Source organism: Bombina bombina, chromosome 2 (genome assembly GCF_027579735.1).
Source record: "Bombina bombina isolate aBomBom1 chromosome 2, aBomBom1.pri, whole genome shotgun sequence".
NCBI classification, from domain to species: Eukaryota; Metazoa; Chordata; class Amphibia; order Anura; family Bombinatoridae; genus Bombina; species Bombina bombina.
This window is the reverse complement of record NC_069500.1, coordinates 827252523-827271254: the sequence shown is the minus strand read 5'-3', so window position 1 is coordinate 827271254 and position 18732 is coordinate 827252523. Positions and strand designations below refer to the sequence as shown.

The window sequence follows — 18732 nt, the reverse complement described above, 5'->3', positions numbered from 1 at the left end:
TACACTGTTCATTTGTATTTGGTCAGTGTGCGGTTTCCCCGTACTGGATATCTCTCTTGGTTGTTGGCCTGCATCCCCCCTATACCCTCTGTCTGGGGGTCCATAGGAAAAACCTGGTTCAATAGTGACATTTCCTGTGTTCCTGTATCTACTGCAAATGTGCTAGCTCGTTCGTCTAGTCTATTGGTAGGGGTATATTTAGAGACAGTGTTTTTATCTTTGGGTTTCACCACTATAGGTGCAGAATTAGTGCTTATAGTGTTAGGTACAACGGGAGTATTAGAGAAATTAGAGATGTTAGGGGCAATAAGAGGCTTTAGGATACCTTGTTGTGAGTTAGAGATAGTGTTGATCTGGGTCTCTATGTCCATTTCACCACCTGATGTGTACTCATCAGACGATCTGTCTGTATCACTGTCAGAAAAGCTGACCTGTTTTTGATTACCCCTTCTATGTCTACGATTGCCCCTATGTTTGTTATGTTTGTTCTGTGGCAAGCTCCTTCTATAGTTGGAACGTTGTTTTTTGTTCCAAATATAGACTGAATTTTTCTGATAATCAGTTTTATCCCGAATAAATTTGATATGTTTATTTTCCATTATAACTTGCTTGCCACGGGCCAAAGACTCTTGTAGTATTTTGTCAAATTTTGCAAAGTTTGGATCAGCACTACGGTTATTTAACTCTATCTGGATGGTATCTATCTCTTGCTTAATTAAGTTAAGTTGCTGGGTTCTGTATTGGATTAGCAACAGCATTAGTTGACATGAACATTCAGATAGTGCTGCATTCCATTTATCAACAAACTCAGTGTCCGTTGTATCTACATCAAAAGTAGGAAATTTAAAAATCCTTAGTCCTCTTGGGATCATTTGTGCTTTGAGATAGGATTGAAATGTCCAAATGTCCCATTGAGCTTTGGTCTCTTTAAATAACAAAGTCTCCACTGCATCAAATAAAGTGCTAAGTGAAAGTGTCCCCTTGTCCTCTGAAAATATTTTTTCACATTCTGTTGAAAAGTTACTTCGTGCTGTAGCGGGTCTCAGAGAAAAATATTGTGGTAATGCTGTTTCTTCCATTGTTATAATGGTTAAATGTTTAAATGTTCGTTGCCAAAATGGATACTCAGGATAGAGGTAAAAATCCCTTGTAATAATGAATAGCAGCGAAAAGTTTCCCAGGGTATCGCCAGTAATACCCAAATAATAAAATTGATATAGAGAAGTGTGGGAAGTCCTCTTCTAATATGCAATATATAAGTGCAAGGTGCATACAGGTGAATACTGTTGTGTGTGGGACTTACCCTTGAGGAGCCTAACCGCCCCCGGAGTCTGTATATATCGTGCAGTACCTCAGACTGGAATTCAAGGATGCCGGGGGACCTCCGTGGTCAAACCGAAATCGAATCGGTGGGCTGTCCGCTCCAAACCAACCGGCAAACAGTGGGAATCTCCAGCAGCGCTTCAGGCAAGGCACAGGTGCACTGCGATGTCTGTTTGTGACGTTGCAGGATCTCCGGTATATATAATATATACATTATGCTTTAGTGCTTGCTAACTATAACAATATCTAGCGCTGATATAATCTGCGACAGTTCGGGCAATTTTTCCCCAATGTTCTCATATTATTCTTATGGGTTTTCTATTTTAGAATCTTGTTCATATTTATAAGGATTTATCTTATATATCTTATATACTTTAGTGTGTGTACTCTTGCTGTAACGTAACTTGGACATTAAGGGTTAATCAAATTACTCTTTACCTGGTGTGGGCGTGTTTTGTATTCATTGTTTTTAACCAATCACAATTGTAACACAGTTTTTTAAACCTGCACTCACCTGCATGACACCTATGGCTATGATTACGGCTGAGCGCTGAAACATGTAAGCCGTGGTGTCACGCTCACACACTGGTTTTTGCTTACTATCTATGTATGCTGTTCGTTGAGCCACTCCTGGCGTTTTAATTTTGCCAATAAAGATGGATTTTATTTGCATAAAGCTGGATCCTATCCTTCTTTTCTGATTGCCTTTATCGCACCAGTTTGGATCAGCTCAAAGCCCTTGCATACAAAGAAAATCTGTTGTGAAACCCGGGTGAAGCAAGAGCACCGCCCCCCTACCGGAGATCCTGCAACGTCACAAACAGACATCGCAGTGCACCTGTGCCTTGCCTGAAGCGCTGCTGGAGATTCCCACTGTTTGCCGGTTGGTTTGGAGCGGACAGCCCACCGATTCGATTTCGGTTTGACCACGGAGGTCCCCCGGCATCCTTGAATTCCAGTCTGAGGTACTGCACGATATATACAGACTCCGGGGGCGGTTAGGCTCCTCAAGGGTAAGTCCCGCACACAACAGTATTCACCTGTATGCACCTTGCACTTGCACTTATATATTGCATATTAGAAGAGGACTTCCCACACTTCTCTATATCAATTTTATTATTTGGGTATTACTGGCGATACCCTGGGAAACTTTTCGCTGCTATTCATTATTACAAGGGCTTTTTACCTCTATCCTGAGTATCCATTTTGGCAACGAACATTTAAACATTTAACCATTATAACAATGGAAGAAACAGCATTACCACAATATTTTTCTCTGAGACCCGCTACAGCACGAAGTAACTTTTCAACAGAATGTGAAAAAATATTTTCAGAGGACAAGGGGACACTTTCACTTAGCACTTTATTTGATGCAGTGGAGACTTTGTTATTTAAAGAGACCAAAGCTCAATGGGACATTTGGACATTTCAATCCTATCTCAAAGCACAAATGATCCCAAGAGGACTAAGGATTTTTAAATTTCCTACTTTTGATGTAGATACAACGGACACTGAGTTTGTTGATAAATGGAATGCAGCACTATCTGAATGTTCATGTCAACTAATGCTGTTGCTAATCCAATACAGAACCCAGCAACTTAACTTAATTAAGCAAGAGATAGATACCATCCAGATAGAGTTAAATAACCGTAGTGCTGATCCAAACTTTGCAAAATTTGACAAAATACTACAAGAGTCTTTGGCCCGTGGCAAGCAAGTTATAATGGAAAATAAACATATCAAATTTATTCGGGATAAAACTGATTATCAGAAAAATTCAGTCTATATTTGGAACAAAAAACAACGTTCCAACTATAGAAGGAGCTTGCCACAGAACAAACATAACAAACATAGGGGCAATCGTAGACATAGAAGGGGTAATCAAAAACAGGTCAGCTTTTCTGACAGTGATACAGACAGATCGTCTGATGAGTACACATCAGGTGGTGAAATGGACATAGAGACCCAGATCAACACTATCTCTAACTCACAACAAGGTATCCTAAAGCCTCTTATTGCCCCTAACATCTCTAATTTCTCTAATACTCCCGTTGTACCTAACACTATAAGCACTAATTCTGCACCTATAGTGGTGAAACCCAAAGATAAAAACACTGTCTCTAAATATACCCCTACCAATAGACTAGACGAACGAGCTAGCACATTTGCAGTAGATACAGGAACACAGGAAATGTCACTATTGAACCAGGTTTTTCCTATGGACCCCCAGACAGAGGGTATAGGGGGGATGCAGGCCAACAACCAAGAGAGATATCCAGTACGGGGAAACCGCACACTGACCAAATACAAATGAACAGTGTAGTCAATCTATCATCAGCTACACTCACTCAAGATCAAATAGATGTACTCTCTTTAGGCTTAGGTTTTGCACCCACTACAAACTTTGATATATTCCAGACACTCATAGATAAACAAATTTGTCAGGAATATCACTTTAAAAAAATATTTTGCAGATACAGCACAGGAGACACACACTTTGGAACCAGACAGCTTCCGCACCACATCTACCACATGCATAAATACTTTTTCAGAAACATGTGACCTCATATCTCTACAAAATTTAGCAATTGAGAGCAATACAATATCAGGAACACTCAATAGGGCACACTCATTTAGAAATAAATCTACTTTTTATCCAATACAAAACAGAGGACCTATAATTGAAACATTCCATGCACGAGTAGAATCTGATTTGCATAAATTAAAAGAGACCACTGAACGAACAACTAAAAATCTTACTAAAAAACAGACAGAAGCACTCAGGTCTTTACAGCAAAGGTCAGACTTAGTAATCCGCCCATCAGATAAGGGGGGTACCGTTGTGGTACTTGATAGGCAGGATTACATATCAGAGGCACACAGACAACTCAATATCCCCACTGACTACTCGATCCTTCCCAGAAACCCAACAAATGAGTATAAGAAGCTCTTATTTGATATACTGGATGATGGCATTGAACATGGTTTCTTAGATGAAAACACAGCTGACTACCTTTATGTAAAATACCCAAGAACTCCAGTCTTTCATATGTTCCCCAAGGTTCATAAATCCCTTCACAACGTACAAGGCCGCCCTATAGTTAGCGGTATAGATTCTATCTTTGAAAGATTGTCCCAGTGGTTGGATGCCATTTTGCAGCCATTGGTTCACCTACTACCTTCATATACGAGAGATTCAAAACACATACTAAATCTTCTAACTAACACAAAATGGCAAACGAACTACCATTGGCTCTCGGTTGATGTAGTCTCACTATATTCTAGGATCCCACACAACAAGGGTATTGAAGCAGTAAGATATTATTTGGCAACACACACTGAATATACATCAGATTTTCAGAAATATATTCTAAGAATTCTGGAGTTCCTATTGACTCACAACTTTTTTACATTTGAAGGCAAATACTATGTACAAAGATGTGGCACAGCCATGGGGGCGAAATATGCCCCCTCTTATGCTAACTTATTTCTTGGCAAATGGGAGCTAGAAAACATCTTTGACCATAGCAATACATTCAGGTCCCACATTTGTTTCTTTAAACGCTATATCGACGACCTCCTTCTTATCTGGTCAGGTCCCCCTGCAGACATTAAGAATTTCATTGACATGATCAACAAAAACAATTTGAACTTGAGCTTTACATACACCACTGACAGCCACTCCATCAACTATCTAGACTTATGCCTTACAGGTGATAGAAGTGGTAATATTGTATCAAAAGTGTACCGTAAACCTATCTCAGGCAACACCCTCCTGCACGCCTCCAGCTGCCACCCTAAAAATACCTCATATGCTGTTGCTAAAGGTCAGTTTACCCGGCTCAAAAGAAATTGTAGCAAGAATGAGGACTATGTACAGGAGGCTGTTTGTCTAGAGAAGAGACTAAAAGAGAGGAAATATACTCGTAGCCACATTAGACAGGCTAGATTAGCTGTTGACCAACTGGACAGAGATCAATTTTTGACGGATAAACCTGCCAATACACACAGAGATTTTTCAGGTGTTCACTTTGTAACAACTTTTAGCACACAATATTCCCAAATCTGCGACATAGTTAGGAAACATTTCCCGCTGTTGGCAGCCGACGAGAAGTTGGTTGAAACTGTAAAACAAGGTGTTAGGTGTTCCTACAAAAAGAGCCCCACTTTGGCTTCCATTTTGTCTCCCACTGAATTAAAACAGACTTCAAGTCATACTAGCTCATGGTTACATCATCTGGGCATGTTTAAGTGTGGCCATAAGAAATGCAAACCATGTGATTTTGCATGGGTTACCAAAGAATTCACCTCAGCAATAACAGGACAGACATACCCCATTAAAACTTGCTTAAATTGCCAAAGTACTAACGTCATATATATCATTACATGTACCCTTTGTAATATTCAATACATAGGGTTAACCTCTAGGGATATAAATTCCCGTATCAGAGAACACTTTTCGACTATTACAAAGGGTACATCAAGCACACCACTTGTGCAACATTTTTCCACAAAACATCACAGTAGTCTCAACTCATTTAAATGGGCAGCAATAGAACAAGCTAAGGTGCCCAAGAGAGGTGGCAATCTAGATAACATACTTGCTAAAAGGGAAGTATATTGGATATACACCCTTAAAACCAGATTACCATTGGGTTTAAACTCAAGATATGATTTGATCAATTTCTGGGAATAACTTTAAAACATCAACATTAACATTAACATTTATATTCAAATAACTCCATATACATACCATTCACTTAAGGGTACGGTCATTCTGCTATATCCCATCCCTCTGTCCCACTTTTTCGATACATTTTTTCGATATTTTTAGATGTGTTTTAGATGTGCTTCGCATTTACAACATCTATTTTGAATTATTCTCCCATACGTATTGAAGGTCTTACTTTAGTCTGCCCCGCAAGGTGTGCGAACTTATATGAGTACATCGCACTTACTAGTGTTGTATATTTATACATGCGAGCATATTTATATATTTATACATGCGAGCATATAACTTCATTTTGTAATGGGGTACATTCTTGGAGTGATAATTCTGTAAGAGAACTTACCTCAGTTAATTAATATTACTATTACTCAATTCACATCTTCAACTATACTATTATACATTATGCTTTAGTGCTTGCTAACTATAACAATATCTAGCGCTGATATAATCTGCGACAGTTAGGGCAATTTTTCCCCAATGTTCTCATATTATTCTTATGGGTTTTCTATTTTAGAATCTTGTTCATATTTATAAGGATTTATCTTATATATCTTATATACTTTAGTGTGTGTACTCTTGCTGTAACGTAACTTGGACATTAAGGGTTAATCAAATTACTCTTTACCTGGTGTGGGCGTGTTTTGTATTCATTGTTTTTAACCAATCACAATTGTAACACAGTTTTTTAAACCTGCACTCACCTGCATGACACCTATGGCTATGATTACGGCTGAGCGCCGAAACATGTAAGCCGTGGTGTCACGCTCACACACTGGTTTTTGCTTACTATCTATGTATGCTGTTCGTTGAGCCACTCCTGGAGTTTTAATTTTGCCAATAAAGATGGATTTTATTTGCATAAAGCTGGATCCTATCCTTCTTTTCTGATTACAATCAATAAACCAGGTACTAGCTATATCTGGACTTATAAGTAACTATCAGGAAGATTAGCAATTAAGGTTTCAATAACTGAATCAGAGATACCTCTTTGTCTAAGAACTAACTGTTCAATTTCCATATCATCAAGTTCAGAGACCTGAGATCTGGATGGAAAAAAGGATCTTGAAACAGAAGATTTGAACGCAGAGGAAGAGGCCAAGGAGGGCAATCAGGATTACTGAAGATTGCTCTATGATTATCTTGGCGATCACTGTGTTCTTTATTCTAGAGTATAGACAGACTTGAAAAATTATGTTGTAAAAGTATCTTTCACTGATGACATCACAATCTGGGCTGCATAGGCACTCTGCTGAATAGCATTGACAGTCTGTTGAATCCAACTAGTGAGCCTTTTGTGATTGGATGCCATATGCAGCCCAGATCATCATGTCGTCATCAGTGGGCAGAACTTGGCAGCTAAATCAAACTGGCCAGAAACACTATTCATTTTAAAATAACTTTTTTTTACTGTTCCTGCTGCATGATATAGAAAGGGTGCAGGAAGCTATTTGCAGCTTAATCGAAGGTAAGACTTTAAGATGACTAAGATGTAGACTGTCCCTTTAATATAACAGTGTTTATGCAAAACTGGAGAATGGTGTATATCTTTTTAAACAATAAAAATTCTGTAGTGTACTGTCCCTTTAATCTTGAGCTTGTATTTTAGAGCTATCGTAACTCTTGTAGATGTGAGTAAATTTCATCTATCCTGTTTGGATTACAAATTAGTAAAATTGTTGCGCTATGTAAGTTTCTTTTGTAGTCCATTTTAAGGAAAAACTGTATAATTTTCAAACATTTGGATGCAGCCTGAAAATAAAGAGGAATGATTTCTTTAAACTGAAGATTGAGTTGATGAAATTGTTGCTATAAGCACAGTATTTTAGTCACATTTTTGTTTTTCACTTTTATTATGTGATGGAACACTGTTATTGTGACACTATTGCTATTTTGTATATCTACAAAATGGTTTTACAAAATTTGATGAATAATTACTTGATAATTGAACAGTACGGCAAACAATTTGATCAAACAGTACGGCAAACAATCAGATAAGGCCTCATTTAAAAAAAAAAAATGGGAATGCTTTATTCATATTTCAGTAAATAAACTGAATCAGATCTTATAACATTTCATTTTGCAGGAAACCCCTATGGGAAATTGACTTTAGTGGATGATTGACAGAATTAATTAATAGAAGAAATTATTGTTTGCTTGGTTTTTTTTTTGTTTCTGTTTCTGTTAAATCACAATATATCTAAAATCCTCAATGACTACATATCCATAATATTTTGTTATTGGAAGCTATAAGGAATCATCGTTTATCCTGTAAATCACTGATATATGATGTACATGTTTGACTATAATCACAAGATAATCTGATTTTTGTTGTATTTTTTACTAGAAAATGTAAAGAAAAAGCGGAAAGAAAAGGAAGAAATAAATGGTAGGGACATATGTATCAAGGCAATCCTATATAATAAAAGGCCAAGTATGTTTGTCTGAACCTGTCATGTGCAGTAGACACTGTGCAAGGACAAACATAACTGGCCTTTACTTGCAGCACAAGATAGCTTCAGGAAGCTCCAGCACTCTCAGCTGTTATGTTACAGTAAAGAGCTGGAGCTCCTGAAGCTTCAAGAATCAGCTGCATATGGAGCCGGGGCGCAATCCGTGAACCGCTGCCATATGAGGGCAGATGCCTGAGCATTACAGAAGGTGACACTGTGTATCACTGACTGTAACAATCTTCTGCTGGTGTGAGATGTGGGTGGGTGGAGGGTGGGCCCTATGCTACAAAAAAAAAAAAAAAAAAAGGATGGGATGGGGCAGCTACACTACAGAAAATAGGTGTGGGGGGTGCTAAATGGCGATCACGGGGGGGGGGGAGGTGGTGCTACAACTACACTACAGAAAAAAATATATATAAAAAAAGGAGTTTATAGATACTGACAGACAGACCTAAGATGGCAGCAATAGTTAGAAGAGCTGTTTGAGGGGGGATCAAGGAGGTGGACAGTTGGTGGGATTCTACGCTGCAGAAAAATAAAGATAGATTGATATGGATAGATGCATAGGAGGGATAGAGGGGTAGGAGGGATAGGGATAAATGAATAGAGGGATAGATGGATAGAGGGAAAGGGATAGATGGATAGAGGAATAGGGATAGGTATATTTTTTTTCCTTAAACATTTTGGCCCGTGTACAGGCGCTTTAATACTAGTTCTTCTATAAACAGTTCGGGATGAAAACTAGTAAGAGAACCTCTTCATTTCATGAGCAAAGGCATAAGATCTCCAAAAAAAATCCTAAAAATACTTCCTTAGGAGATGAAAAATACATTTTGGGGCTCTATGGTTCCCAAGAAAATATCTTGTTTACAGAGATAATCAGCTTGACAATCGTTTCATCTGGGGAGATTAACTGTTGTGATGTCTAGGAAATGTTTTTCCCTAAAGCAGAATCTTTATCGATGATGTGGAGTAACCACTCCCTCCCCTTTGAAGTCTGATGTAGGGCACTGATATTGCATAGAAGGACTTTTATCACTTTATTCTAAATGTGATTGTAAACATTCTGAAGAGCCAGGTCAATTTTAAACTGCCTTGAATAAAGTGATTCTACAAAGTTGTTTGCCATTCTAGTGATTTCCTAGTTTTGCATAACCAACACAGTTATAATAATATACTTTTAACCTCTATGATTATCTTGTATCTAAGCCTCTGCAAACTGCCCCTTTTTTCAGTTCTTTTGACAGACTTGCAGTCTAGCCAATCAGTGCCTGCTCCCAGATAACTTCTCGTACACAAGCACAGTGTTATCTATATAAAATACGTGAACTAACACCCTCTAGTGGTGAAAAACTGTTAAAATGCAATCTGAAAGAGGTGGGCTTCAAGGTCTAAGAAATTAGCATATGAACCTCCTAGGTTAAGCTTTCTACTAAGAATACCAAGAGAACAAAGCAAAATTGGTGATAAAAGTAAAATTGGAAAATTGTTTAAAATTACATGCTCTATCTGAATCATGAAAGTTTATTTTGGCCTAGACTGTCCCTTTAAATTTAAAATCCTAAAATAAAAGTAAGGGACACACAAAAAAAAGAATGGTAGCAGAAATGCAATCAAGCAGTGCATAAACAATGAATATCTTTCATAGGATGGGTTATTCTATTGATGAAAAAGGTAATCTATAGCATTTTTATTGAGGTTGAAAAGTTGATATATTGTTGATACATTGTGAGAAAGATTATATAGTTTACATAAAATAAAACATCAAAACAATGGATTATTCACTTTTTTCAAAAAAAGATGAACTGATGACCTCATTTTTTAATTTTATAAAGTGTTGGCATTAGGAAAAATCTGTATAGAAACACCCATTAAAATTATGCCAACAGAACCGGGAACCCTTCTGTGCTCTATATACGAGGCCACTTAAAGCATTTTGGACAAAGATACTCCCGGTATTTAATAAAAGGACCGCACTCTTTAACCCCAGACAAGCTAGAGTGCAAAGTCCATAGGGGAAAATACCTATATATAGAGCACATAGCAAGTTCAGCATAGCTGTATGAAAAGCATAAATAGATGAATTAAAGAATTTGGCCAAATGATAATAGGCCTAGGAGGAGAAGGAGAAGAGACTCACCATTACCAGTTCATTAAGCGCTTGCCTGCAGTTTTCCTTCATGTCTGCATTTTGTAGCACTGACTGGGTAAGAAAACGGTATCGGCTGAAAAATTCTTCATATGTCCACCTATGGTATAAATAGGTCCCAAATCGTCAAATATTAACAAATCCAAAACAAATTGACCTGCCAACGGACAAGTAAGCCAATTTGCTCAAGTACACACTGTAAAAAACACAAATTTCAAATCACTACAGAAGCAGCAGGGCTTATAAAGAGTTGTCTATGCTCCAAAGTATATTAAAACAAAATATGACCTTAAAGGGAATAGTAAACTCAAATTGTTTCATTTCTATTTGAATCATGAAAAAAAAAATGGGTTTAGTATCCCTTTAAATGGACATAAATCTTTTTTTTTTTTCTCTCATTCTGATAGGTCATACAATTTTATTAAATTTTCCAATTTACATCTATTATCTAATCTGCTTAATTCTCTTGGAATACTTTGTTGAAGAAGCAAGTCACTGCTGACAGCTGTCTGAAAGCCAATGACGAGGCATAAATGCCTCTGAGCCTAACTAGGTATACTTTTCAACAAATTATACAAAGCCAACAAAACAAAACAGATAATCGAAATAAATTGGAAAGTTATTTAAAATTGCGTGCTCTATCACACCTGTATTCAAACCTAGCCCCAGGCCTCTCTAACCGGCCAGATTTTCAGGATATATAAAATGGAGCACAGGTGAAATAATCAGCTGTTTCATAAACATGGTTATAAACTGCTTTTACACAAGGTAATCCTGCAAATCTGTCCTGTTAGGGCGGCTTTAGGACAGGTTTGAAAACCAGCGCGCTATCTGGATAATGCAAGGAAAAAAAAAAGTGGTTTTCATGTTCTTTTAAAAAGTATTGTGCAGAAAAAAATCCCTGCTCTTCAGAGGATATCCGTATTGAAATACCTTGAGGGGTATCCAGCTGCACTGATCCGAATGGTCTCCAGCACCCCACATGCTCGAAGCTGTTGCACAGCTCGGTGAGGCTCAAAACTGGACATGGAAAAAAGAAGAGAGTTAGTCACAGTAACAACAAAAATGATGATGTACAGAAGAAGGTTTTGAGACTCACAGGAATGGTTTCTTGCTATCATTTGGTTTAATGCAGCGAACGTAGTGAGGGTTAGTGCAGTTCAGTACAGACATTAACTGCTGTAGAGATGCCCGAAACTGGAGGGGAGAAAAAAAAAAAAAAAAAAAAAAAAAAGAAGAAGAATGGTGTTAAGGAATTTAAAAAAATAATAAAAAAAAAAAATAGGATCAGAGGAGAGTATAAAAAATAATAAAGAAAAATAAAGCTAGGTACAGAAAAAAAATAAGAAAAAAAATGATGCATCATGCAAATATTGGCAGCAGAGAAACGGACTTCAATAAACCAGAAACTGCTAAAACCAGACTTTGATTTAAATAGTTAAACTGAACATGTAAATCATTGCTAAGATAGCAAAGCACACAGAGGAATTCCACTTTTTTTGGCCACTATATAGTCTTAATCATGGATAGAACATACAGAAAACATTAAAACCTAATTTATGCTTACCAGATAAATTACTTTCCTTCCTGGCAGGGAGAGTCCACAACAATACTACACCTGGCCACCAGGAGGCAGCAAAGACACCCCAGTCAAAGGCTTAAAGGGACATTATACACTAATTTTTTCTTTGCATAAATGTTTTGTAGATGATCTATTTATATAGCCCATAAAGGTTTTTTTTTTAACCCCTTAATGACCGGACCATTTTTCAATTTTCTTACCCTTAATGACAATGGCTATTTTTACATTTCTGCAGTGTTTGTGTTTAGCTGTAATTTTCCTCTTACTCATTTACTGTACCCACACATATTATATACCGTTTTTCTCGCCATTAAATGGACTTTCTAAAGATACCATTATTTTCATCATATCTTATAATTTACTATTAAAAAATTATAAAATATGAGGAAAAAATTGAAAAAAAAAAACACACTTTTTTTTAACTTTGACCCCAAAAATCTGTTACACATCTACGACCACCAAAAAACACCCATGCTAAATAGTTTCTAAATTTTGTCCTGAGTTTAGAAATACCCAATGTTTACATGATCTTTGCTTTTTTTTGCAAGTTATAGGGCAATAAATACAAGTAGCACTTTGCTATTTCCAAACCACTTTTTTTCAAAATTAGCGCTAGTTACATTGGAACACTGATATCTGTCCGGAATCTCTGAATATCCCTTGACATGTATATATATTTTTTTAGAAGACAACCCAAAGTATTGATTTATACCCATTTTGGTATATTTCATGCCACCATTTCACTGCCAAATGCGAGCAAATAAAAAAAAATTGTTCACTTTTTCACAAATTTTGTCACAAACTTTAGGTTTCTCACTGAAATTATTTACAAACAGTTTGTGCAATTATGGCACAAACGGTTGTAAATACTTCTCTGGGATCCTCTTTGTTCAGAAATAGCAGACATATATGGCTTTAGAACTGCTTTTTGGTAATTAGAAGGCCGCTAAATGCCGCTGCGCACCACACGTGTATTATGCCCAGCAGTGAAGGGGTTAATTAGGGAGCTTGTAGAGACCTTGAAGGGTTAATTTTAGCTTTAGTGTAGTGTAGTAGACAACCCAAAGTATTGACCTTGGCCCATTTTGGTACATTTCATGCCACCATTTCACCGCCAAATGCGAGCAAATAAAAAAAAAAAAAGAGTAAAATTTTTCACAATTTTAGGTTTCTCACTGAAATTATTTACAAACAGCTTGTGCAATTATGTCACAAATGGTTGTAAATGCTTCTCTGGGATCTCCTTTGTTCAGAAATAGCAGACATATATGGCTTTAGCGTTGCTTTTTGGCAATTAGGAGGCCACTAAATGCTGCTGCGCACCACACTTGTATTATGCCCAGCAGTTAAGGGGTTAATTAGGTAGCTTGTAGAGAGCTTGCAGGGTTAATTTTAGCTTTAGTGTAGAGATCAGCCTCCCACCACCTGACACATCCCACCCCCTGATCCCTCCCAAACAGCTCTCTTCCCTCCCCCACCCCACAATTGTTCCCGCCATCTTAAGTACTGGCAGAAAGTCTGCCAGTACTAAAATAAAAGGTGTTTTTTTTTTTTTTTTTTTTTTTTTTTAATTATTCATCTGTGATGGACCCCTGCCTTAGCCCCCAACCTCCCTGATCCCCCCCAAACAGCTCTCTAACCCTCCCAATCCACCTATTTGCCACCATCTTGGGTACTGGCAGCTGTCTGCCAGTACCCAGTTTTCCCCAAAAAAGAAAGGTTGGTTTTCTGCCCCCCTCTCTCTTTGATGATCATTGGTGGTAGTGGTTGCTGCGTGCGCACACACACATGCACGCGCGCACCCGCAGGCCCCCCCTTTGCACGCTCCCAGCATCCGGCGTGCACAAAGCACTTGAAGGAACCGGATGCGGGGGAGCGATGGGCCGATCACCCGCCTCCCTTGTAAGCTCCCACCCACCAACGGCACCATCGCTACCGGTGCAGAGAGGGCCACAGAGTGGCTCTCTCTGCATCGGATGCTTTTTAAAAGGTATTGCAGGATGCCTCAATATCGAGGCATCACTGCAATACCCTGAGAGCTGCTGGAAGCGATTGCGATCGCTTCCAGCACTCTCTTAGACAACTGACGTACCAGGTACGTCCATTGTCACTAACTGAAAGTTTTTGCAGGACGTACCTGGTACGTCAGTTGTCATTAAGGGGTTAAATGTTAATGTATAGTTTTGCTTATTTTTAAATAACATTGCTCTGATTTTCAGACTCCTAACCAAGCCCCAAAGTTTTATGTGAATACGCTCAGCTACCTACTCCAGCTTGCTCCTGTTTGTGTAAAGGGTCTTTTCATATGCAAAAGAAGGGGGAGGGGGGAGTGTCTTATTTGCCACTTGCAGTGGGCTTTCCAGCTACCTTTTCAACAGAGCCAAACTGACAGCTTCTAAGTAAGTTTTTAAACAGTTTTATACTGGATTTTTATATCAGTATCTGTGCATATTATTCTTTATAGTAGAGTCTATTACATGCAGTTATATGAAAATGAGTGTATACTGTCCCTTTAAATATCTCTCCAATTTCCCCTATCCCCAAGTCATTCTGTCGAGGGACCAAGGAAAAGTAGGAGAAACATCAGGGTATAAAGGTGCCAGAAGAAATAATATAAAGGCCGCCCAACAAAAAATAAAATTACAGGAGGGGTCATGGACTCTTCCTGCCAGGAAGGAAAGGAATTTATCTGGTAAGCATAAATTATGTTTTCCTTCCATAAGGCAGGGAGAGTCCACGACTTTATTCCTTACTTTTGGGAAAACTAAACCCAAGCTCCAGAGGACATTGAATGAATAACGGGAGGGGGAAGAAAAAAAAAAAAAGGAGGCGGACCCTATTCTGAGGGCACAACAGCCTGCAAAAACTTTTCTCCCGAAAGCTGCTTGTAAAATTTAGAAAAAGTGTGTAAGGAGGACAAGGTAGCTGCCTTACAAATCTGATCCATAGAGGCTTTGTTCTTAAAAACCCAGGAGGAAGCCACTGCTCTAGTGGAATGAGCAGTTATCTCAGGATGCTGTTGCCTCGCTGTCTCATAAGCTAAGCGGGTGACACTCCTCAACCAGAAAGATAGGGAAGTCGTAGTAGCCTTCTGCCCCTTACGCTTCCCCATATAGATGACAAAGAGGAAGATTGTAAGAATTCCTTAGTAGCCTGAAGATAGAACTTCAAGGCATGAACCATATCTAGATTGTGAAGCAAATGTTCCTTCGCTGAAGAAGTATTAGGCCACAAGAAAGAAACAACAATTTCTTGATTAATGTTACAATCCGACACCACCTTAGGGAGGAACCCTAAGTTAGTACGTAAAACCGCCTTAGCATGGAAAACCAGATAAGGGGGGTCACATTGCAAAGCAGAAATTTCAGAAACTCTGTGCGCAGAGGCAATAGCTAGCAAAAAAAGAACCTTCCAAGATAACAATTTAATGTCAACAGTATGCATAGGCCCAAAACAGAGCCTGTAGACAAACACTAAGAACAATATTTAGGCTCCAAGGTGGAGCCCCAGATCTAAACACAGGTCTGGTCCTAGTCAGAGCCTTAACAAAGGACTGCACATCCAGAAGGTCAGCCAATCTCTTGTGCAGTAACACAGACAGGGCCGATATCTGTCCCTTCAGGGAACTATCAGATAGACCCCTCTTCAGTCCATCCTGGAGAAAAGATAACATTCTGGCAACCTTATGCCAGGAAAAGCCACACTCTTCACACCAGTACAAGTTAGTCCTCCACACTTTATGGTAGATACGACGAGTAACTGGCTTACGAGCTTGAACCAGAGTGTTGACTAAGAGTCCTTGGCCAAGACTAAGCATTCAATCTCCATGCAGTCAGCCTCAGAGAATCTAGATTTTGATAAATGAAGGGACCCTGTATCAGCAGATCTCTGCGACAATGTAACCTCCACTGAGGAGATGAGGACATCCCCACCAGATCCACAAACCACATCCTTCTCAGCCACGATGGAGAAATCAGAATCACTAATGCTCGCACTCGCTTGATGCGAGCCACCACACAAGGGAGAAACGGTAATGGAGGGGGAAAAAAAAAAAGGCGGGATGTCATGAGATCTATCTCCGGCGTTCCCCCACTCACTGCATATCTCTGCAAACACCAAAGGGTGGAGAGACCAAACACCTCAGGGTGGAGAGACCATTCCCTTGGGTGAAAGGATTGCCTGCTGAGGAAGTCTGCTTCCCAGTTGTCCACACCCGGAATGTGGATAACTGACAGAGTACATCTGTGAGTCTCCGCCCACTCCAGTATCTGCGATAGGTCACTCATCGCCAAGGAAATTCTCATTCTACCCTGATGTTATATTGTCTGATTGGAATCTAATAAACTGAACCCAGAAGGGGCCAAGCCTTCAAGGCATTAAAGATTGCCCGGAGTTCCAATATATTGATCGGAAGGGAGGACTCCTCCTGAGTCCACAGTCCTTATGCCTTCTTGGCACCCAAAACGGCTCCCCAGCCAGAAAGGCTTGCGTCCGTAGTCACAATCTCCAAGGACGGTCTCAAGAAGCACGTGCCTTGGGACAGATGATCTGGACAGAGCCACCAAGAGAGCGAGTCTGTTGACATGTTGTCCAGCACAATCTGTTAAGACAGATCTGAATTGTCGCCGTTCCATTGTCTCAGTATGCATAGTTGTAAGGGTCTGAGATGGAATCTGGCAAAAGAAATGATGTCCATTCAGGACTCGAGTCCGATAACCTCTATACACTGAGCCACTGAGGGTCTCAAGGAGGCCTGGAGGGCAAGACATGCAGTAGTTAGCTTGCAACATCTCTGATCTGTGAGGAATATTCTTATGGATATGGAGTCTATTATTGTCCCCAAGAAATTCCCCCTTGTACTTTGAGTAAGAGAACTCTTTTCCAAGTTTATTTTCCATCCATGTAATCGAAGAAAACTGAGAAGGGACTCTGAATGTTCTTTCGCTAGACAAAAAGATGGTGCCTGCAACAAGATATCATCCAGGTAAGGCGCTACTGCAATACCTTGTGTTCTGGCAATGGCTAGAAGAGCCCCCAGAACCTTCAAAAATATCCTTGGAGCAGTAGCTAGGCCAAACAGAAGAGCTATGAACTGGAAGTGCTGGTCCAGAAAGGCAAAGCTCAGGAACTGAACATCCTTCAGGTCTATGGTGGTCATAAACTGTCCTTCCTGAACTAGAGGAAGGATTGACCGTATTGTCTCCATCTTGAAAGAGGGAACACTCAGAAACTTGTTTAGGCACTTTTAAAGTCCAGAATTGGACGAAAAAGTTCCCTCCTTTGGAACCACGAAAAGTTTTGAATAAAACCCCAAACCTCTTTCTGCTGTAGGTACCGGGACAATTACTCCTAGAGGAGAGATCCCATACACAACCTAAGAAGGCAACCCTCTTTTCTGGTCTTGTAGACAGACTGGAGAGTAGGAATCTGCCCTGGGTGGATGAGACTTGAATCCTATCCTGTATCCTTGAGATACAACCTCCAGGACCCAAGGATCCTGTACATCCTGGAACCAAGCATCTGAAAAAAGAGACAGTCTGCCCCCTACTCGATCTGATCCCGAATTAGGGGCCGCCCCTTCATGCCAATTTGTTCTCGGTGGGTTTCTTAGTCTGTTTGGATTTATTCCAGGACTGAGCTGGCTTCCAAGTATTCTTGGGCTGCTCGTACTTGGATGAGGATTGCTGTTGTGATTTGTCAGAACGAAAATTAGACAATTGCCGTCCCTTAGGCCTATTCCTCTTATCCTGTGGTAGGAAGGCACCTTTCCCTCCGGTAACCGTAAAAATAATGGACTGAATAAAATCTTCCCCTTGAAAGGAAGATAGAGGAGTCTGGATTTAAAAGTCATATCCGCAGACCAAGACTTTAACCAGAGAGCCCGGTGGGCTAGGACCGCAAAGCCAGAAGCCTTTGCATTTAGGCAAATAATCTGCATATTCACGTCACAGATGGAGTTAGCAATTCTCAGCGCCTTAATTCTCTCCTGAATAGCCTCGAGAGGAGTCTCTACCTTAATGAGCTCTGACAGAGTGTTGCACCAGTAGGAAGCTGTTCCAGCAACCGCGGCTACAGCTGCTGCAGGTTGAAATAAAAACCCTGTATGCTGAAACATCTTCCTCAGAAAGGTTTCCATTTTCTTATCCATAGGATCTCTAAAAGAAGAACTATCCTCCAGAGGGAAAGTAGTAGGCTTTGCCAGCATAGAAATAGCACCATCCACCTTAGGGATGGAGCCCCACAAACCTAATTGAGAGTCAGGGACCGGGAATCATTTTTATAAAGTAGACGAAGGGGAAAAAGAAGATCCTATTCTTTCCCATTTGTTACTAATGTTTGCCATCTTAACTGGCACAGGAAAAGTCAGAGGGACCTTCTGTCTTCATAAACCCTGTCTAATTTAGGGATCTTAGGTTCCTTAGGGAGTGTAGCTTCTGGAACCTCTAGCGTAGACAGAACCTCCTTTAATAAAAAAAAATCAGATGCTCAATTTTAAATC

The 18732-nt window shown here is 39.5% G+C and overlaps 1 protein-coding gene across 1 annotated transcript in view; it reads right to left on the bottom strand.

The window, feature by feature from the left end:
• LOC128647322 (unconventional myosin-Vb-like) overlaps window positions 1-18732 on the bottom strand; it is a 338426-nt gene that overhangs the window by 189009 nt on the left and 130685 nt on the right. Inside the window, exons 16-18 of the mRNA XM_053700105.1 lie at window positions 11751-11848; window positions 11585-11671; window positions 10643-10751 (exon numbers count right to left, since the gene is read on the bottom strand). Coding sequence (XP_053556080.1) covers window positions 10643-10751; window positions 11585-11671; window positions 11751-11848 — 294 coding nt within the window. The remainder of the gene's footprint in view (window positions 1-10642; window positions 10752-11584; window positions 11672-11750; window positions 11849-18732) is intronic.